We start from the raw sequence: 22,092 nt of genomic DNA, 5'->3' as shown, positions 1-22,092 counted from the left end.
CGCGTGGCCGCGGCGCCGGGGGGCGCGGGCAGGGGCGGGAGGCCTGGGCTCGGCCGGGACCCCTCACAGCGCCCGGAGCGGGGCGGGGCCGGCGGGGAGGGCGAGCGGGGACAGGTGGGGCCGCGCAGGTGGTGGCGCCCTGTTGCTGAGGGGGGAGAGAGGGACGGGCGTCCTCTGGCAGCGCTCGTCCCTTCGCGGGGGCTTTTTGTGCCTCCTCGGAGCGGTGTGAACGGCACGAAATCCGCGCTGTGCCCCGGCCGCGCTCCTCCGAGCCCGTGCTTTGCTCCCGGAGCCTCGCGAACGCGGCCGTGGCGTGGCCGTGCGTTTCCCCTGAGTGCTGGATGCATCCCTGGCTCTGTGCATCCGAGCTGGACCCGGCTGGTGCCGCAAAATCCACTGTGAGATGTGTCACGTTGGCCTCCGTCGGCTCCGGGCACGGCTGGGGATGTTCCCTGCACCCCCGGACCTGTCAGCCCGCGCCATCGGCTCCCCGGGGCCTGTTTGCTGACCCTTGCTTGCAATACTGAAAAATTGTATGTATGCTTTTAGTCAGAGGTGGTTTATTTTGTGTTCCAAAGCGATATCTGAGCAGGTGTTTTGGTGTGGTTTTGGTTTTTATTGTTTTGGTTTTTGTTGTTTTGTTGGGTTTTTTTTAACTGCATATGGTTAATTTTCTATAGAAGTTCCTGTTTATTAGCTGCTTTTCATGGTTTTTTTTAGGGACAGAACCCTATTGTGCTCTCTCTCTCCCTTTCACAGTGCACATAGGAGTGGTTTAGTGCAGTTGTTGAGCATCTTCATCTTGTGTTGTCACATGTCTGAGCTGATTGTTCCCTCACGGACTGGTCAGTTTGCTGTAGCTGGACCATGTGCTCTATATACAGATTTATGTAGATGTGTATACACGTGTGGTATTGCCTCATGAGGTCGATCAGATTTGTAGCTCAGCAGAGTGTTCTGTGCTGTTATTTCTTGACAAAACTTCAAAGCTGTGAGTTTACACATGCTGAATTTAGTGCTCCTTCCTAGAGGCCCCATATATCCTACGTCTGCTCCATGGCTTGGGGATGTGCACTGGGGAGGACTTGGATCTCAGGGGCGAGTCTCTCAGACTTATGGGGAAAACATAATAGGCATTTAACCTGCAAAGGTGGACTGTACACCTCGTCAGACTGCTGCTGCTTCCCAGTGGTCTAAGAGGACTCTCTTAATTTTGTGTGAAGGATTGAAAGCTGTGCAAGGTTGTGCTACAGGACAGAAAGGCATTGCCAGTCTCCTGTGTCCCTGCACCTGTGAGGAATTTGTTAGGTGGCTTTATGCATAGTGGTTGTGTCTCAGAATTAAACTCCTTGTCTCTGAGTATAAACCTGTACATGTTTGAGGATTTCCTCTCTGCTCTTCTGTTGTTATTTAAATATGTCACGTATGTTTTGTTCTTTGTCTGAACATTAAGAATAAACATGTTTTTGTGGTTGGGTGTGTAAGTTGAGGGAGAAGTGGGGGTGTTGAAATTTCTTTATGGAAACTGTGCAAAGGAGGTATTTATCTAATTGTTAGTTTAGGATAGGGATGTAAAGTATTTGACTTATTTTGCCGAAGGACTGCTTGGCATAGTAAGAATATAAGACAGCATTTTTTTATTCAATTAATCCTTGAACTGAAAAATAGTTTATCAGTGAAAGCTGCTCTTCTCCTTTTTCAGAACTGAATTAAATGGATAGTAGTTGATTAGGAAAAGGCTTAAGTGGACAGGCTAAAGATCTCAGTTGTTTTTTGTCTTTACCAATTTCAGGTAGCCATGGTCTTTCTTTTTCAAAGACAGCAGTACAGGGGTGCTCTGCATGTTTTAAAGTATCACTGATGATGGAGTGGGACCTTTTTGTGGATGGGGAAAACTCCATGTGGATTTGCGTTTGGGTAGTAAAATGAATAAAGTATATACATTTAAGTACTTTTGATTAAGACACTCAATATTCCAGTCTTTCTTTCTGTTTTTAGTGTAATTATTCTTGTAATACTCATGGGGAAGAGAAGCACTTTTATCCCCATTTTAGAAATAAGTAATGGAGACAAAAATATGTATTTCAGGAAGACTTGGTGGAGCAGGCCTTTGATTTCTGGTCACAGGTTGTTATGAAGTCATTATCCTTTCAATACCACTGTCTTCATTTAGGTCCTGTACAGGTACCTTACCTTCCTCTTGAGAGGTTTTTATCTTGCACTGCTGTTTTAGTTCGGTGTAGGGTGCAATTCTCTCTGGCTGGTTTGACTTCCTGGCGTCAAAGTCATCTCAGTGACTGGTGAGTCCTCTGTTGGTTGTGTTCCTTTCTCGGAAACACTCAAACTCTCAAATTGCTGGCAGGTTTTGTTTTTGTCTCTCCCTGTAGCAAGTGACAGTCATGTGGAACATCCAAATCTATTAGGTGTTTTCTCTTTACAAACATCTAAAGTATCCCTCAGAAAAGGAAGCTCTGCTGTCGTGGGGCTGTTTGAAATAACTGGCAGTGGTGCTGCAGCTGCTCACGGGGCACTGTAGTCACTCACAGTTACTCTGGTAAGTTCTGAATGTGGAAAAAACCCAAAGCCCAGCCTGGAACCCAATAACTGTGGAATTTGCTAATCCACAGCCAGTGTAACTGTGACCTTGGAGCTGGCCAGGTATATTCCCTGGCCTGGACTGCCTGTTGTGATTGACCTGATGTCATCAAGTTAGTGGGGAGGAAATTCAGGTGGCTCAAGCAATCATGTTCTCTGCTGGAAACTGGAATTAATTTGCTGCTTAAAGAAGAGCCTGCAGCTTGAGTCCTCCTTACTACTAATAATAATTGTTTTGCTGGCAGGTCTGTATGATACAGAAATTTCATTGTCAAAACATTTCCTTATATTTATGAATTTATATGACAGGAGCTTCTTTTTCAGTCAGTTATACCTGGAGTACTCTGAGGCAAGAAATATAAGTGTTACCTGGAAGTGTTAACATGAAGGGGCATCCACAGCTTGCTGGGCAACCTGCTCTGGTATCTCACCACCCCACTTTATTAAAAGTTTCTTCTTTATATCCTATCTAAACCTGCCCATTTTCATTTTAAAACCCTCACCTCTCATCCTGTCACCACAAGCCCTGATAAAAGGTATGCCCCTTTTATATACGTGTATATGTATGTGTGTATGTATATATATATGTATATATTGGTGTAAATATATATCTCTCAAGGCTGCAGTCCACTTTCCCACTTACATCACAGTTAACTTGAAACCTAAATGAGTGTGAATTTTGACTCTGTACATATTGCAGTCCCCTGTCCATTGCTGACTTTCTCAATCTCGAGTCAGGATTATTAGTAAACGTGTCTTCAAAATGTTTATAGTTTTTGCAAGAAAATGTCTGTTTCTGTGTGTTCTGGTTGTTGAAAACACTGGGACTACACAGTGAGTAGCAGTTCAAGTGATTGTTCTTTCAGGAAGGTGGGAGTGGTAAAACCTCAGCAGGGTTTTCATCCCTTTTCCAATGCAAGATCAGGCCCCTGTCTTTCCTCAGATTGTTGGAATATTTTAGGTACATGGGGATTTCTGCTCCTCAGCTCTTTTTACCAACTGCTTTTGATGATTCTGTATGTGGAGTGCCTTACACTTGCAGCTTTCATTCAGTGAACTTTAATGCATCTGAAGTAATGAGTTAAATTGATTTTTCTAAGTTTCTCTGCAGAACAGTAATAATTTTTATTTCTCTACCACTTGGGTAGACTTTGTACAGCACCCAAGGGTTTACATTGACAAGCCATGATTAGGGTTTTGTATCACTTTCTTTAAAAATGTAAGGGTAAATAGCTTTAATTTCTTATTAACTTCAAAAATAACTTTGTCCTCCTTTTGTCTGTCTCCCAAAAGGTTTTTGGAGTGACTAGTTGAAAGCATAGGGCTGTGTTGGTTTCAGTAGTATAGTAATGAACAGATAAGAGAAAATGAATAAATAATCCTAAATTAATAATAAAGGAAGACTAAATTTGGAAGAACACCAGTAGAACCTCAGCATGTCTTACTTAACAAATGTAAAGCTTGGTGGACTATAGTATTTGGAAAGAAAAGTCGGCAATTAGCTGCATAATAATCTTAGTCTGAGTTATGCTGTCATTAATTTGGTTCCCATATGCTGAGCAGGAGGCTGGTAAAGGGAGGAAGGACAGTGGACGTTGTGCTCTCTGGGGACAGATGTTCATGAATTGCTGCCAGGCTGTTTCACTGCAAGTGTTTCTGAGGAGTGCAGAACCAACTGCTGGAGCTGCTGCTCTGCTGTAGTTCCTTCTGCTCCTTGCCTTTGCCACTGCAGGTTTGTAGGGGACCAGGGCTCATTTTTTCTGCCTTGTTTTACTGTCCATCTCCCGTTATCCAGCACCTCTCCCTTTTTTCTTTTCTTTTTTTTTTTGCTGCTTCTAATGATGCTTTTTGTCTCTTTACTTTCAGTTCTCTGTTAATTTGTAGTAATTTCTCTGCAATGTCAGTATTTTCTGATTTATCGTTTTCTCTTTTTCTTTCCCGTGGCTGTTTTTGTGTGGATTCCCATTCCCCTCACATCTGTCCTGACACTGGGTACAGAATACATGTCTTTCCCAAAAAGAACATTTGAGGGTTATTCCCTTGCACAGTGATCTGCAGAGCTTTTTGGCACAAATAAAGTATTGAACAAATTACTTTTAGGCAACATTGTATCCTGTTGGTTTTAACTGTCATGGTGTTCCCTGGCCATGAGCAATATGAAACATCTTGCAGGTTTTGCATTCCTTGTGCGTTTTATATTGTTGGCCTATGACAAGGCAGGATTTTAATCACCTTTATATATTCTTGGTTTCTAAATCACCTTTCAAGAAAAAAAGCTCTGAAGGTTGTTTGGAGCCCTGATACCTGCTGCTAAATCCTATATATACAACCCTTTTTTGTGAAGAAAGGGAAGCAAATCAGGTTGCTTTTCTTTTAGTTGCACTTTCAGATTGTAAAACTTTAGTAAGGATGGCAAAAATCGCTCCATTCTGACAGCTGGCAGCATGTGAAGGAAGATTTTACTGGGACTTTGTGCCTCCTTTGTAAGAAGTATGGAAGAACGGAATGATAAAGACTTAGAAGGTCATGAAACAATAAAGGAACTGGGAAAATGGCAAAGGAATATGATCTGGATGATTAGAGGTTTGCAGTGTTTCTGTGGAAAGAGTCTTTGGTTTAGTTGGTGCTGCAGAGGAGATATAAAATAACCAGGTTTTGTGTGTTATGGTTGTATTAGGAATTTGACAGAATATTGAGATAATAACATAGTAGACTCGGATACAGAATAAAGGCTTTGGTTTATTGCTATTACATTTGAATTAACAAAATAATTTATAAACATTCTAAGTGCTTATGCTACAGAACTAAAATATTGCAACTTTGAAGAGATCCCATGTGTACAACGGGACTGTAATGCTGTCATCACAATGAGGCAGTAAACTTGAACATACATACATCGTTCCTGTCATATTTTAAATAAACTGACTTTTCCAGACCTGTGATCAGCTATACACGTGGAACTTCTCCTTTATCAAAAACTTAGCTAAAATAACAACCCAGAGAAAAGAAGTTTTTCAGTAGTCAGTCTTACTTGCAGTGGATTAATTGAATTATATTCTTAATGAGCTACTGGTTATTCTGACTGGGAAATCTTCCCTGGGTTTTGTGTAAGCCCCAAAATGCTCGATTTTTCTGATCCCTCCACAGAAGTTATTTCTCACTGTTGCAAAGATTGAACTACTTGTAGCAGTGTCAGGGGCTGTTGTGTGCCCTGGCTGCATCTGTTTAAATACTCTGTTTTCTAATCCTTTTTTGACCCCCCCCCCCAGGTGACATCACAGTTAAGGTATCTGAGCACACTTTACCCTGGGAGCAGCTCCTGTTGGGAACAGTAACTGGGAGTCCTGGAGCTCTGGGAGCTCCCTGTCAGTGGTGAAGAACAGGAGGAAAAGGCTGAGGTATTTAACACCTTCTTTACCTCAATTTTCAACAGTAAGACAGGTTGTCCTGAGGACAGCTGGCTTCTGGAGCTTGTAGAAAGAGATAAGGATCTGAAGAGCCCCCCTGTAATCCAGGAGGAAACAGCTAGTGACCTACTGAGCTGCTTGGATCCTCACAAGTCTATGGGACCAGATGGGATCCACCCAAGGGTGATGAGGGAGCTGGCAGAAGAGCTCACCAAGCCTCTCTCCATCATCTACCAACAGCCCTGGCTCACTGGGGAGGTCCCAGATGATTGGAAGTTGGCGAATGTCACACCCATCCACAAAAAGGGACGGAAGGAGAACCTGGGAAACTACAGGCCCGTCAGCCTGACCTCAGTGCCTGGCAAGTTTATGGAGCACATCATCCTAAGTGCAGTCCCACAGCACCTACAGGATAGACAAAGGATCAGACTCAGCCAGCACGGGTTTAGGAGGGGCAGGTCCTGCCTGACCAACCTGATCTCCTTTTATGATCAGGTGACCCGCCTGGTGGATGAGGGGAAGGCTGTGGATGTGTCTGTCTGGACTTCAGCAAAGCCTTTGACACCATCTCCCATGGCACACTCCTGGAAAAGCTGCAGCCATGGCTTGGACAGGGGCACTCTGTGCTGGATTAGGAACTGGCTGGAGGGCCGGGCCCAGAGAGTGGTGGTGAATGGTGCTGCATCCAGTTGGGATCCGGTCACCAGTGGTGTCCCCCAGGGATCAGTGTTGGGCCCAGTTCTGTTTAATATCTTTATCGATGATTTAGATGAGGGGATTGAGTCCATCATCAGCAAATTTGCAGATGACATTAAGTTGGGGGGGAGTGTCAATCAGCTGGAAGGCAGGAGGGCTCTGCAGAGGGACCTGAACAGGCTGGAGAGTTGGGCTGATTCCAATGGGATGAGGTTCAACCAGGCCAAGTGCCGGGTCCTGCACTTTGGCCACAACAACCCCCTGCAGCACTACAGGCTGGGCACAGAGTGGCTGGAGAGCAGCCAGGCAGGAAGGGACTTGGGAGTTTGGATTGACAGGAAGCTGAACATGAGCCAGAGTGTGCCCAGGTGACCAAGAAGGCCAATGGATCCTGGCCTGGATCAGGAACAGTGTGGCCAACAGGTCCAGGGCAGTGATTCTTGCCCTGTACTCAGTGCTGGTGAGGCCACCCCTGGAGTGCTGTGTCCAGTTCTGGGCCCTCAGCTCAGGAAGGACATGGAGGTCCTGGAGCAGGTCCAGAGAAGAGCAACAAGGCTGGGGAAGGGACTGGAGCACAAGTCCTATGAGGAGAGGCTGAGGGAGCTGGGGCTGTTCAGCCTGGAGAAGAGGAGGCTCAGGGGAGACCTCCTCACTCTCTACAACTCCCTGACAGGAGGGGGGAGCCAGGGGGGGGTTGGTCTCTTCTCCCAGGCAACCATCAGCAAGACAAGAGAGCTCGGTCTTCAGCTGTGCCAGGGGAGGTTTAGGTTAGACATTAGAAAGAATTTCTTTACAGAGAGGGTGCTCAGCCATTGGAATGGGCTGCCCAGGGAAGTGGTGGATTCTCCGTCCCTGGAGGTTTTTAAGAAGAGACTGGATGTGGCATCAGTGCCATGGGCTGGGAACCACGGCGGGGTTGGATCAAGGGTTGGACTTGATGATCTCAGAGGTCCCTTCCAACCCAACTGATTCTATGATTCTGTGCCTCGGTGTGTGCCTGTGTGACATCCTGGCAGTGAACAGAGCTTGGGGCTGAGAGTTTCACAACCAGCCCTTTGCACGTTCCTCAGTTTTGCAGTTTCCTGCCTTCGTTTTGAGTGCACAGCTTCAGAGCTCCTTGTGTGACAAGCTTTTGTCATCAGGTTCCCAGCAAATAGCTGTAAGTCAGCATCTTACCGAGGCTGCTGGAATTGCTAATTGCAGAGAGGGAGAGCTTGTGTGATTTTTCTTTCCTCCGAGAAAACTTGGGATTTTTAGGACATGTAATGTTTACAGCTTTATAGGTGCTGTTTTTAAAGAGCTCTGCAGAAAAGAAAGCTTTCAGTTGCTTTTGTAGCAGTTCTTAAGAGCCTGAGCACGTGGCTTGTGTCAGACTAATTGGGTTTGTGTGTGCTTGGTTTCTGCTGTAGTCAGACTAAGCTAAAGAAAAACGTGGTAATATGTGGCTTTGCTAAATTCTGCCCTTGTTAATACCTTCAGTGTGTGTGCTAGAGGCACTGATGTAAGAAAATGTATTTTCTCCATACTGGCTGAAGATACTGTGTATCATTTTATGCATTTTTATGTGTTTGAAAATCTCCGTGGACTGTGAAAAATCCTGTCTAAAGACTAGTTTAAAATACATTCCGCTTGTTTGCTGTGTCCATTTGACAACACTTTATGTAAGATCACTTTTGCTTTTTATCCCCTGTATTACAGTGTTTACTTCTTTGGACCTTTTACACAGGGAGGAAAGCATAATGTTGTAAAGTAACAATTAGGCAGAAAGATTCAGGTACATACAAGCAATGGGAAAGATTTAGTTACATTTCTGAGGTGATGGTTCAATTTTTCCTTTCAGCAGCTTGGGCAGCAGTTGTACCTTCTTCCTTATATTGTGGACTTATATTATTCTTCCTGGAATAGCAGTGATTTGGAAATGAGGTAGAACCACCGTGTTGGAGATGATGCTGGTTTAAAAAAAATAAAAAAGGCCCTACAATCAGCTCCTCCCTTCCCCACGTTTGGGTGGTTTCTGGCTGTTGATGAGCAGAGTGTGTGTGTTAAGGCCTGAAAAAGCAACTCGTTGTGGGGAGGCTGTGCTGTTACACTCCTGCTTTTTAAAACAGTAAGGTAACATTCCTGCCTTCCACTTTTTAAGGGTCTTTTGTACAGCCTTCTTTCAAGCAAAACAAAAACCTCTCTATTTTTTCTTGTCTTGACTTTCATAGTTAAATCTCTTCTTGCAGGAACTGAGAATTACCTCTTTGGAGTTGCCTGGAGCTGTTCCTCATCTTCCCCTTCCTCCCTCAGAAGGAGCTCCAGTGGGATGGGGATGTAGCCACACTGTACAGCCTCTGTCCATCTCCACCTTTCCCTAATCCATCCCAGCAATCTTTCCCTTAGATCTCCACCTGGAGCCTTCTCAGGAGTTTTTTTTAATGCAAACCCCAGGAGGGAGCTTCCTGTTTACTTAGATTGGGAGAAGTCTGTCAGCTGCATGCAGACCCTTCTTGGGTGACGAATTCAAATCTCTCCCATAATTTCCAAGCTGACATGGAAAGGGAGGACTGTGGAAATTCCTTCGGGGAAGTTGCATGTTCATTCTGTCCAGGCCCTGTCTTTCCTGCTCACCTCAGAAACAGGACCTTTATAACCTTACAAGCTTTGACCTTCAATCCCATGCTGAAGTCCTTTTTAAATTAGTGTTGTTTCCCCCTGCCCTTGGAATACAGGAGTATTTGCAGCAGTTTCCAAATTCCCAAGTCCTGTGGCTGTGTTGGAGTTGAGGACTTTTCTTACTAACCTGTTTAGCCATGTTTTTTCCCCCTTAGTGAGTTCTTATTTTTGCATTTTAAATGATCAAAGCTGTCCCACTTACCTCAAAGTGAGAAGACCTAAAAACTTCTTGCTTTCCTGAAGCTGTAGTAAAAATCTGGAAAAAAAAAAAGTGTTATTAGAGATTTGACAGTCTGAGCCAAACAGGTGGGTTTATGAGAATTCTTTATTGTTTGCTTTGTTCCCTTTCTAGAAAAGTCTTTTTCCATAGCTCATGTAGGAGATGGTGGTAAGTGGCTGGAAAACTTACTGTTACTTTTCAGTCCCATTTTACCTTTTGTAATGCACATTATATAAACACAAAAATACATTTTGAATAATCTTCCCTATAATTTCCCTTTGATCTTTTGATGTTTTGCAAGAATCGTTCCGCTTTGGAAAATAGATTATTGTTGCACAAAGATTACTTGTGCTTCAGGCACACATACAGGAAATACTGAGATATTTATACTATATAATATAAATATATATATATTTATGTATATATTAAAAATACTGAAACATTTTTAGTGGAATACCTATTTTATTATATTTCCTAGTCAGTTGGACATCAGTGATGCAGTCAGTGATTTGGTATTGTGTATATAAAATAAACAAGCTGGGTTTAATTGCAAGATCAAGTTCCTCTTTCTGTTTCCGAGTTTAAATTGCTGTGGTGACAGAGGGAAGAAAGGAACAGTATTTATAGTTTCTCTCTTCATAATTTATTTCTGTTTCATGGAAATAACTTGTACATGTAGTTAGATGCATCTCCAGTCTCTTTTGTTCTAATTGGAGATACAAGAATGGTTCTATTTCCTTAGAAAATAGACAGTTTTTCTCGTTAAATGTTTTGACTGGCCTATTTTATTAGTGATATAAACTTAATTGAAAGCTCTTATGCTCAGTAGTCTGTTGTATTTAATGATGACTTGCAACAGGCCTTTCCCATTTTAATACATGTGATTTATTAGTTATTGTAGGCAAGCTAACACCTCAAAAATGAGTATTTTAAGTGACCTGTAAGAATTACATGGCAGTTTCAGGCTGAATTAATTCCTATTTAAGAAAACCCAAACTCTTTAATAACACAGAATATTTTAATTTCTTTAAAATTATTTGCTAGGCCGCTGAAGGCTGCATGCTCTCCCTGAAATATGACAACTTTCCTCTTTTCCCCTATATTTTAACTCGAAAGGGAATATCTTAAGTGTGTCAATTATTATGGATGTTTACTCTGTCTTGCTGACAAACATTTGCAGGCTCTTGGGTTTGCCTTTATTTTTTCTTAGGTGCAGCAAACACACTCTAACCCAAAACTTCTTAAAAATCATCATCTAACTAAACAGATGAACAGAAATATGCAGATAAAGGGATGATGAAATCTGTTGTGAACTTTCGTTCTCTCTGAGTCCTTGGCTGTGTGCAGATGGGTGCCAACCATTTAATTACTGTGATTTCAGAACGATTAGAATTGCTTGTAATTTGATTTCTTTGAATTTGAAGTGCAGCCCGTTGCCTCTCTTTTATGCTGACAAGTTATTCAAGATGTGAAGACTTGATTCTGACTTTAGATTTTGACAATGGCACGGGCAGTTTTTATGGTTGGGGTGTGCGTGTTTGTTCCCACAATGGTGCAAACCATGAGCAACTCAGAAGTAGCTTTTGGACTTCTGTGCTTGGAAACACAGGATCTGAAACCTGGGGGATGCTCCCTCCTTGTGCAGGGAGATGCAGCTTTGGAAGTTGCAGGGCTACCTTTGGGTGCATTTGGAGTGAGGGACTGATACAAGGAAAAGAACCTTTTGTTCTGCAAGTGATTTCCATGGTTTTATAATATTGGGAGAGAGCTCTCCTAATCATATTTTCTTCTGTAATTTAGGTGTTCTACTCTCCTCACAGCTCAGCAAAAAGCCTTCCTTGTTTATGTCCCTCGGTTTTCAAGGCTTCATTTTAAAGTTCTTTTTTCACATTCCCTTTCATCTGATGGAGGAGCCAAAACCAGCTGTTGTGTCCCAGTGAAGTGATGGGCAACTCACAACTCTCCTTGTCCTACAGCTTGCAAATATTCCAGTGCAGGACTGATGGGTCTGAGCCTGTTCCTCAGCTCAGCTGTGGCCCTGGCTGTGACTCTGAGCTCTCCTCCAGCGTGTTCCTCACCTTCAGCAGTGCTTTCCAAGAGAGTGGTGGACAAGTGCCTTTCCCTGCATCCCCTGGCTGGCAGCAGTTCTTCCTTGCTGGAACTGCCTGTAGAGTCAGTAGGTTTCTGAATCTTCCTCCTAGCACTTGTTAATGAAAACCACTTTCTTGACAGCCATTAAGCTGGGTAAGGAATACTCAAATTCTTCTGTCCAAGTAAGGTTTCTGAGGAATGCACCTGACCTTTGGTCTTGCCCTGGGTTTTGCTGAAGGTAGTTTGATGCCTTATCTTTGCTTCCTTTCAAGCTGCTTCTTTACTCCTGGTGTAACAAAGTTTCCTTGGCTCCACTTGATTGGTGTTTTCACTTCTTAAATGTGCTCCTGAATGTTTTTTTTTTCCTCACAGCCCCCTCTCAGGCAGAGGTTGTGCAGGGTGGTGTCTAATTCATAACAAAGAACTGGGAATTCTGAGTTCGCAAAGAAGCTCTGAAGGCTGGCTCAGTTATCTTTAGATTTACTCCAGTGCAGCTTAAGTTGCTCCCACTGCTATTTTGAAATAAAAATTCAACATCCAGGATACATAACTTGGGGTTTAGGGTTTTGATGTGTATATTTTGTCCTAACTGTTCCCTAGAGTAAGCTTTGGAAATAGGTGTTAAATCTGATGACACTGTGTTGTGATCCTTGTTCAGCTGTGAGTTTTGAGTCCCATTTTAGCTGACTTACCAATCAGCAACAGTAACATATGTGTGGACATTTACTCCCCCAAAATAGCCACTTCCTCAACAGGAACTGTGGTTCTAAAAGATATGACAGATGAGTTGCGATGCACATTCTCACAGTTTACTTTTTTTTTTGGTTGGTTGGTTGGTTTTTTATTTCTGTGGAGCAGGAGGAGAAAGGAAGTGATAAGGGAAGGAGAACTGGCCTTTTTTGGTTCATGTTTTGTCGGCATGAATAGATTTTTCTCCACCTGCTGCTGGGCAGATATATTTTTATATGAAGTACGAACGATTTCTTTAATAACTGCAGATTAAAAATGTTATTATCTGGAAATTATGCAGTAGGTGATGTTCAAGGCATCATCTTGGTTACATTGTAGCTTTTTTTGTTCCAGTGAGAGCTGTTCACTTGGAAGATTGGGAGGTTTACTACATGTGAAAATGACAGTAGAATAAGTTATTATTTATGGAATAAATTATTTTCTCTAACTGGAGCCCAAAATATGAAAATGTAAACACATAACAAAATGCGATAGGGCTGTTTTTTAAGAAGGAATGGTTGTTGCAATTTCAAAAAGATCTTTTTGTTGCCTTTTATTTTTTTTAAATAGAAATCCCACAAACTCTGCCTGCACACTGTGCTTGCCATTGTTACCTGGCTTCTGCTTCACTTCAGTGATGTGCAGTTGCTACTCTTGTGCTCCAGGCAGAGCCAGAGAGAATCCACATTTGTACGCAGAGTTCTCAGGGTTCCCAGCAGTGTCTGATACCTGTCACATGGAGCTGGGTGGTATTTTCAGGATGGACCAACAGATTTCTTCTTAAAGTTGCAGTAGGAGAGCAGGTGACCTCTAAGAGCTCAGATCAAGCTTCAGGCTCTATTTTTAGAGGTGCATACGAGGGGAAAAGGAGAAAATCTCTCAGCTTTCAGGAAAAGGAGCAGTATTTGCATCTCTGAGGTACATGAGCACGGTTTGAAGTTCCTGAGTGAAGAGTAGCTGGTGTAAGCAAAGCATAAAGCCCATGAATGAGTCTTTATTCAGGGAACTTCTCAGTGTAGCTTCATCCCCGTGTTTTACCTCTTGAGAAGGGGTGAACTTGGTCACACAAGACCCCCAGGGAGTTTGAAATTAGATCAAATAGGGCTCAAACTAGCAAGGAACACAAACCTCTCCTTCAGGGAGTTATATTATTTTTGATGAAGTTGTGATACATTAGAACTTAAAGGGTCAAAGAACAGCAAGTGGTCATTCAGAACCCATGTAACCCATGGTTAATGATTATAAAGCAGGAGTTAAACAAATCTGGTTTGTACAATAGGAGGTAAAGCATTTGTGGGTTACTTTAAATAACACTTCTTTTTTAAAGGAGCAGTTTGAAAACACTCTTTCACTCTGGAAAAGCCTCCCTGCATTTTAAGCTATAAACTGCCTTGCCCAAATTTACAGGTGACATCAAGAATCCTGTTGAAGAAACTGGAGTTCTAAATGCTGCCAGCATTAAAATTAATAACTCAAGTGTCTCTTTGGGAGCGCAGTGTTCTTTGGATGTATTAATTTTTAAAAATTTTCTCAGACATAGACTTAGAAAAACCCTGGACTCAACTAGTGATCAGTCTGTGTTCTTGTACGTGAGATATTTTTCAAACTCGGTGGATATTTCTGGAATTATGATCCTTTATCTGTGTAAAATACCAGAAGGTGAGGGCAGGATCACCCAGTGTATAATTCAGTGCAGACATAAATCATAATTCTGAGATGTGCTTATCAACCCTGCACCTCTGTAGTTCTTGAGATCTAAATCTTGAATTGCCTTGTCTGTTAAATGTGTTCATGTGTACTTTTCAAATAATAACCAGGTAACCTATAGCTGTGGTTTAAAAGATTAAAAAGCAATTAATTACTTTGTGACTCTCAACTACTGAAAAATAGGGAAAAAAAATCACTTGGTGTTCTTGATGCAGATTACTTTTTTGTTTATTTTTGTGATATGAGTCTTTTCAGAGAAGATTTTTTTCTTAACCTGACATACATGTTTTCCTGGTAGAATGACAGCTTAAGACTAGAGAATTCCTCTGTGTTGTGTGTCAGAATTTATTGTATTCCATTTCAAAAGGGCTTGCTATTTCCATTAGAAACTTAGTACAGAGGTGCCTCTATACTTTTTGCTGTCACTGTTTTACCAGCTTATTCATCAAAATATTACATTGTTGTTTTCAAGATAGAGAAGATCTCTCAGAACTTAAATAAAAGCTAACTTGACTTTTCCCCCATTTTACTTCCAAATTTTATCTTCACAGCATATGGTTCTTCAGTAAACTGAATTTTTAGAAGTAGTTAATTACAATATCATTTGCCTAAAAAAGGCTGAAGTCTTTTGAATATACAAGATGCCCTTCTGATATTTTTTTATGAACAACTCACACTTTCATTTTGATTAGAATGGTTTAGAGGTTTGTGGTGACTGAGCCCTGTGGAACTACCAGGCCATGTGCACATTTCCGTACTGTCCATGCCACGTGTCCATGGGGCTTTTCCAACACTATATTCTCCCTTCTGAAGTGATCAAAGAGGACTTACTGCCTTGTTCAGCTTGAAAGTTGATGCACTCAGATTAACTTTCAAAAAGGTTTGATATTCTGTAATTAAAGTGTGACTTTTCCATCTCTTGATTTATTTTAGGTTTTGAATTTTAAACCAGTGAACAAAAAGTGCAATCCTGGCTAATCAGTTGTAAACCTTGAAAATACTTGTCACCTAAAAGTTAAATTACAGGTGATTTAATAGCAAAGCATTCAAGTTTCATAGATGGAGTTTGTAAGTGAGGTTTGAGACCTCCTGTGTGGAGCTCAGACCCTTCGACCTCTCTCCAGGGAATAACAAGGGAAAAAGGGATCTATCCATTCAGCTAAAGTTGACTTGAGTTCAGACAGTGCAAAAGTCAGTAGGGTTGTGTTCCAGGAGCTGGTGCTAGCCAAAAAAACCTGTGTGGTATGTGATGAGGAATTCCCATTTTCACCCTAGGATTCCCAGGAATTTTGTATAATTTCATTGTAATGTTTCATTGATTTTGATTGAATCCACATAAAACTGTCATGATTTATAAAGTGTTTAGTTTTTTTTCCTGAAATTTTTGACAGGAAAGAAAAAATATATCAAATTCCTTGATGCCTTTGATTTGAAGGAATGTCATAAGCTGTCAGGTTGGTTTAGCCACCAGTTTGACCCTTCCTGGTAAACCAGTGTTGCTTCATTATTACGTTCTCTCCTACATCACACATTACATTCATGTAATGTAATACATAATTTTTGATGCTGTAAATTTACTTGTCAATAGTTGTATTGTGCATTTGGCTCTGGGGAGCCTGTTCTCTGAGTGAGTAGCACTGACAGACTGTGCCACTCGAGCAGTCCAGCCATCTGTCCTGGTTGCCATTAATGCTCTGATGTGGGTTTTAAGGAGATGTTTTCAGAAAGGGGAAAGAGTGGCTTGTGACAGAAGCACTTAAAATGTGTTTGACAGGTCGAGCCCTTAGCTATGGCCTGAATTAGTAATGTTGTTTATTGTAACGTGAAGGTTTACTCTGGTACTCTATTCACTTGTGTATCATGTTGTGGGGTTTTTTGAAGTCTTTGTCCTCCATTTTGCTGTCTCTGTAGAGAAGATTGTTTTTTTCAATTGTATTTCCATTGAAGCGTAGCAAAATTAAGCTTTGTGTGAATGTTTGCCTATATGTGTTTAGAAAAAGCAGACTTCCACTAAAATTCTTACATCACGTTAAGGAAGTTGCACAAACATGTGGGTAAAATGGGGAAACCTTGGTCATTCTTGGTGACTGATTTTTAGGTGCTTACTTTCTGCAGGGATTATTAGGATTTGTCCTGCTGTGAGCAGTAAGATCTGTAGATGATGTTGCCCACCTGTTGACAGTTGTTTCCATCCTCAGGACTAATGGCAAAGGAGTGACCCAGCATGGCAGCTATGGTCCCACCAGTGAAGCTGAAATGGCTTGAGCATCTCAACAGCTCTTGGATCACCGAAGACAGTGAATCTATTGCCACAAGGGAGGGAGTGTCTGTCTTGTATGCTAAGTTAGTGAGCAATAAAGAAGTAGTGCCATTGCCCCAGCAGGTTCTGTGCCTCAAAGGACCTCAGTTACCAGATTTTGAGCGGGAATCTCTCTCTAGTGATGAACAGGACCACTACCTGGATGCCCTTCTTAGCAGCCAGCTGGCTCTGGCAAAGATGGTGTGCTCGGACTCTCCGTTTGCCGGAGCGCTGCGGAAGCGTCTCCTGGTGCTGCAGCGCGTCTTCTATGCACTTTCTAACAAATACCACGACAAGGGGAAGGTGAAGCAGCAGCAGCACTCCCCGGAGAGCAGCTCTGGCTCCACAGATGTGCACTCGGTCAGCGAGCGGCCCCGGTCGAGCACGGACGCGCTCATCGAGATGGGGGTCCGGACTGGGCTGAGCCTGCTCTTCGCCCTGCTCAGGCAGAGCTGGATGATGCCGGCGGCGGGGCCCGGCCTCAGCCTCTGCAACGACGTCATCCACACTGCCATAGAGGTGGTCAGCTCCCTGCCACCCTTGTCTCTAGCCAATGAAAGCAAGATTCCACCCATGGGTTTGGACTGTTTGTCACAAGTCACAACGTTTCTCAAAGGAGTCACGATCCCGAACTCTGGGGCGGATACGTTAGGTCGTAGATTAGCTTCGGAGCTGCTGCTTGGTCTGGCTGCCCAACGAGGTGCCTTGAGATACCTTCTGGAGTGGATAGAGATGGCTTTGGGTGCCTCAGCTGTGGTGAACACCATGGAGAAAAGCAAGCTGCTGCAAAGTCCAGAGGGGATGATCAGCTTTGATTGCTTCATGAGTATATTGACGCAGATGCGACGGTCTCTGGTAGGCACAGACCAGCTTGGGCTTGTCTGCATTGCAATGTGCTTGCATTCTTAACTAAATAGTTTCTCAAGACTGAAAGCCAGTTTGCTCAATGTGTTTAAAAAAAGGGGTATTTTGTTAATTTTTCTCCTCAGTATTTCCTTTGTTGCCTACCAACTCTTTTCCCCCCTTCTTGCCCACCTGCTTCCTCATAGGTAAAGATGGAACAGCAAAGCAGCCCCTGTGTTGTGACTTCAGTCATTGTGCTTTAACTTCAGGGAAAGAATCAAGGACATACTTGATCCACTTGCACTTGTACATTGAAATGCGTAGCAAAAAAGTTACAAAGTATGGAACTGTTTTTCTGGCTTGAAATTCAGAGTTACACTTTGTTTCCTGCTCCCCACTTCACTTGGACCTTTGCTTATACATCTTGGGGATGTTCAGCGTTTTTGCTACTGCTCAGAAATTAATTTGATAAGAAAATGAGCTAAATTGGAAGTGTGGCACATTTTTTAATGTGTTGAGTACTTCTGGTCCTAGATGAATATTCTTTTCAAAGCTATGAAATTATGGCACAGTGTGCAATCAGAAGCTGTGGCAAACTTCTGCCTCATGTGCTCAGACTGAAACAGAGAATGACTTTCCCTCAAGTTGGTCATCCTTTTCTTCTCAGGCTTATATTACTTGTTAATAAACATAATTTTTAAAATCTAAAAAATGTTAACGAATGGGGACCATGAGAAGAGCATGATAGTGGCAGTATTTGAATTGGATTGTATGTCCCGATGGGCAGCTTTGTTTGTGGTTGGTTTTAGGCCAGATATGAAATTAGAGTCCAAAAAATGGAAGATACATAAAGATAAAATTAATTATGATTAGTAATTTTAAAATAATTATCACTTTGAACACAAATAACATGCATTTCAGAACAAAACAGTATTAGGAGAAGTTAACTCTGAACGCGGATATTTTCACAAAAACGAATCAGTAAGAATGTTTAAGTAGCACTTGTGACATCTTTGTTTTCCTGAAGTGTGTGCAGATGTCACAGCTCAGGAAAAGGTAGTGTACTTATGCTTATAAAAACAAGCCCAAATCCCTGATGTATTTTGCACAGGTGCCCTGTTGCTGTCTGGGAGTATGTTTGTCACAATAACAACATTTGAATGTTGTAGGGCTCGTCTGCTGACCGAAGTCAATGGAGGGAGCCAACCAGAACATCCGATGGCTTGTGCTCCCTGTATGAGGCAGCTCTGTGTTTATTTGAAGAGGTATGTCTTGGGAAAAAGCATGTAAGGTGATTGTATTTTCCTTCCCCCTCACTCATGGGGTCGATGTGAACGTGGGGTGCAGCCCAGTCTTGACTGAGTTACTCTGGAGTAGAAGAGGGGACAAAAACCTGTGAAAAACTAAGATGTAACAAAACAAAGTCACTTGGGCAAACTCATGATGTGGTGATGGTGATTTGTATTTTAGGCAGAGGATCATATTGGGGGGGGGCAGTTAAAGGTGCATTAAGCCTTGTGATTGTGGGGAAAGAAACATCAAGTGCTGCTTGTTTTCCCAGGTGTGTCGAATGGCTTCAGACTATTCCAGGACATGTGCCAGCCCTGACAGCATCCAAACTGGGGATGCTCCCATTGTGTCTGAGACCTGTGAGGTGTATGTTTGGGGCAGTAACAGCAGTCATCAGCTGGTGGAAGGCACTCAGGAGAAAATACTTCAACCCAAGCTCGCTCCAAGTTTTTCTGATGCACAGACAGTGAGTGACATTTCTGGTGGTACATTATGTGACATTCAGCAGCCTCACAGCTACAGTGTGAAATTGAGAAATGGGGTGTCAGCTTGTAATGAAGGTCTGATGCTCAGAACTGATCACACAAGTTATTGGACTGAAAGTATCTCATTACTTTTGTTGATGCCTGGAAGAAACATTTTTTTTGTTTTTAATGACACACACAGATAAATATCCATGTAACAAGAACGACTGAATTACCTGACTTGCTCTACAGAGACAAGTTTGTTTGCCTGGAGTTTTTTTTTGGTGGTGTTTCTTTGGTTTTGGTTTGGATTTTTTTACTGTTGCTTAAAAGGCGTCTTAACTATTCAATCTTCTTTTCCTTTGGTGAATTTTCATACCAAGGTTGCCTAGTTTAAAAGTCCAGACTGGGCTAACTGCTGACACAGCAACCTTAATTAGCTCTCTGAAAATGAGTGTACATGCTCTTCTGCTCCCAGTCACAGATTCTGCCATTGCCATTGAGCACTTTTGTTGATGCATGGCACAGGATATAATAGTTTGCTTTTCTCTTACTACATTGGCTTTGCAGTGTTGACTCAAGTAAAAGCACTTTTTGGTCACTAGACAATTCAGGTGCGTTTTCTGCAGTTGTTTCTATTGACGTCACTGATATATTTGATGTGCCAGTGGACTGCAGGGCTGGGCATCAGAAGGAAGTTTATACATTCAGAAAACTTCCAAAACAGTCATACACAAGAGTGGAATGTGAATGAGTGGGTTACTCTTTTATTAATACAGTGTACACCTCTCTAACATATTTATGTGATTTTTTTTTTCCACTGGGATAAAGATTTTTTTCTTTAGCTTTCTAGCTAAAACAACCGATAATTGTTAATTAATCAAACAATTGATAATTGGTTTAGGGTTCTCTGGATGTTAATTCCCAGTAAATAGGGCTGTGGCTGTGCAGTCTGACACCTGTGTGGGGCTGTTTTATATGTGCCTTTATGCTTCAGATTTGAACCTGCTTTGCACTTAAAGATTCCTGTAGCAAATTATTGCTGGGTTAGTTGATTTGCTGTTGGGTCATTTGTCAGCTGAGCTCTGACTTTCCAATAGAGGCAAGTTCTTATTCTCTTGAAAACTTTTAGTCTTATTTCTTTGATGTTTATGTCATTAAAATGTATAGTGTCAAATGAGAATGGAGTTTTAGCATTTGGCTTATTTCTGTAATGTTATCACTTGGCACTGGTTAAAATTAAGCCAGACCCACAGTGCTGTATCAAGCTGTTAGTTTTTGGGTTTGCTCTTAACAAATTACAATTTCCCTCTGTGACTTTTGGAGATCTGAATGCAGCCCAATGTTTTTACATTATGTTGTATGGAAAGGTCATATAAAGAAACCTGACATACTGTTAAAAAAATACCAGCTTCTAGACCCGTATGTGAATTTTGCATTTATCTAATTTCTGTGTTTCACTATTTTAACCTTTCCTTTGTAGATTGAAGCTGGACAATACTGTACCTTTGTCATTTCTACGGATGGTTCTGTCAGAGCCTGTGGGAAAGGCAGTTATGGGAGACTCGGACTGGGTGACTCCAATAATCAGTCCACACTGAAAAAACTGACTTTTGAGCCTCATAGGTCTATTAAAAAGGTGTCATCTTCAAAAGGATCTGATGGCCACACTTTAGCATTCACAACAGAGGGGGAAGTCTTCAGCTGGGGTGACGGTGACTATGGAAAACTGGGACATGGAAATAGTTCAACTCAGAAATATCCCAAACTTATTCAGGGTCCCCTGCAAGGAAAGGTATGTTTGGTACAGTAGAACACCTATTTTTGTTCTGTTCAGTTGTGATGTTGTGTAAAATATGAAATATATAAAATCTTAAGGAAAAAGTTGTGTGTTTTTCTAGACTTCTCTTTGAAGCTGGGTCTGCTTTCAGCAAAACACTAGAACTTGTGGTTACCTCTAGCTTGTGATCTGGACAATGGCATTGTCAGGAAACCTTCTCACAGTCTTAAGAGTAAAACATTCCAGGAAGGAGAGGGTTGCTTTTGGTACTGCAGCATCAGGACTTTGACTTATAACTCCTTAGTGGCTTCATTTGGAAAGTGGTTCTGTGTTGTCTTATAAGACCTTCTTCTCCCTGTCTTTGTGTGTTTTGACCAGTGTTCTGAACATCCACTGATGCTTCTTTTTTCTCCTGTAAGACCAGGATATCATCATGTTAAAACTGCCTGATAAATAAATCATTAGCAGTTGTATATAACTTGCTTTTTACATATTTATTTCTACTAACCAAATAAGAAATAGGAAAGATTGCAAAGATTCACTTGTGTGTGTATTTGATCCACATGAATGAACAAGTTAATTTGCATAGACTGCTTCTGGAGCTTGGCTCTCAGAAGCTTTCAGACTTCCTGTTTGGTTTGTGTAAAAACTGAATCTTTATTTTTGCCTGTGGTTCAGGTGGTTGTCTGTGTGTCAGCGGGATACAGGCACAGTGCTGCTGTCACAGAGGATGGAGAGCTCTATACGTGGGGAGAGGGAGACTTTGGGAGACTGGGTAAGTTTAACACTTCAGGGAAAACATTTCTTTTGGGAGAATGTCTGTGTCTGGTAATGATTCTGTACATTTATTTGCCTTGTTCTCTAACTGTCCACTCTGAATACACATACGCACATAATGCAGGTGTGTGCATATAGGTGGCTAGTGCAGAGATTCTTAAAAGCTTTTAATACAGTTAATTTTACAAAGAATTTGTTAAAAATATTTTTAATTTCAGGAGAGGTTGCTTTTATTCATAAGTCTACATATGATTGCTAATGCTACTGAAATGTAAAGAGTAGACATTTTAAATAAACTGGAATTCTAGTGTGGTGGGAGGATGGTTCTTTGAACAGTCAGGAATACCTGGCTAATAGTATCAAGGGTCTAATTTTAATAGTCAGCATACTTTACATTGTTTGCCAGATTGCCTTAATGTCCTTTTACCTTAATGCTTCTAAAAAATGCAATTTAACTGAAACAAAAAGCCAGTGTTACTGTTTGCTGCAAGTTGCTGTATCTGTCTGGTCACCTTTGGTGTACAGCTGCTGTGCCT

At 41.9% G+C, this 22,092-nt stretch overlaps 1 protein-coding gene across 1 annotated transcript in view; it reads left to right on the top strand.

The window, feature by feature from the left end:
- The window catches only part of HERC1 (HECT and RLD domain containing E3 ubiquitin protein ligase family member 1), a 118,541-nt gene that overhangs the window by 23,721 nt on the left and 72,728 nt on the right, over positions 1 to 22,092 (top strand). The window contains exons 3-7 of the mRNA XM_027704409.1: positions 16,302 to 17,257; positions 18,415 to 18,510; positions 18,807 to 19,001; positions 20,483 to 20,794; positions 21,458 to 21,554. Coding sequence (XP_027560210.1) covers positions 16,328 to 17,257; positions 18,415 to 18,510; positions 18,807 to 19,001; positions 20,483 to 20,794; positions 21,458 to 21,554 — 1,630 coding nt within the window. The 5' untranslated portion in view covers positions 16,302 to 16,327. The remainder of the gene's footprint in view (positions 1 to 16,301; positions 17,258 to 18,414; positions 18,511 to 18,806; positions 19,002 to 20,482; positions 20,795 to 21,457; positions 21,555 to 22,092) is intronic.

Source organism: Neopelma chrysocephalum, unplaced genomic scaffold (genome assembly GCF_003984885.1).
Source record: "Neopelma chrysocephalum unplaced genomic scaffold, ASM398488v2 Primary Assembly neopelma1_274, whole genome shotgun sequence".
Lineage (NCBI taxonomy): Eukaryota > Metazoa > Chordata > Aves > Passeriformes > Pipridae > Neopelma > Neopelma chrysocephalum.
Note: the sequence above shows the minus strand (reverse complement) of the source record. Positions and strands in the feature narration are given on the sequence as shown.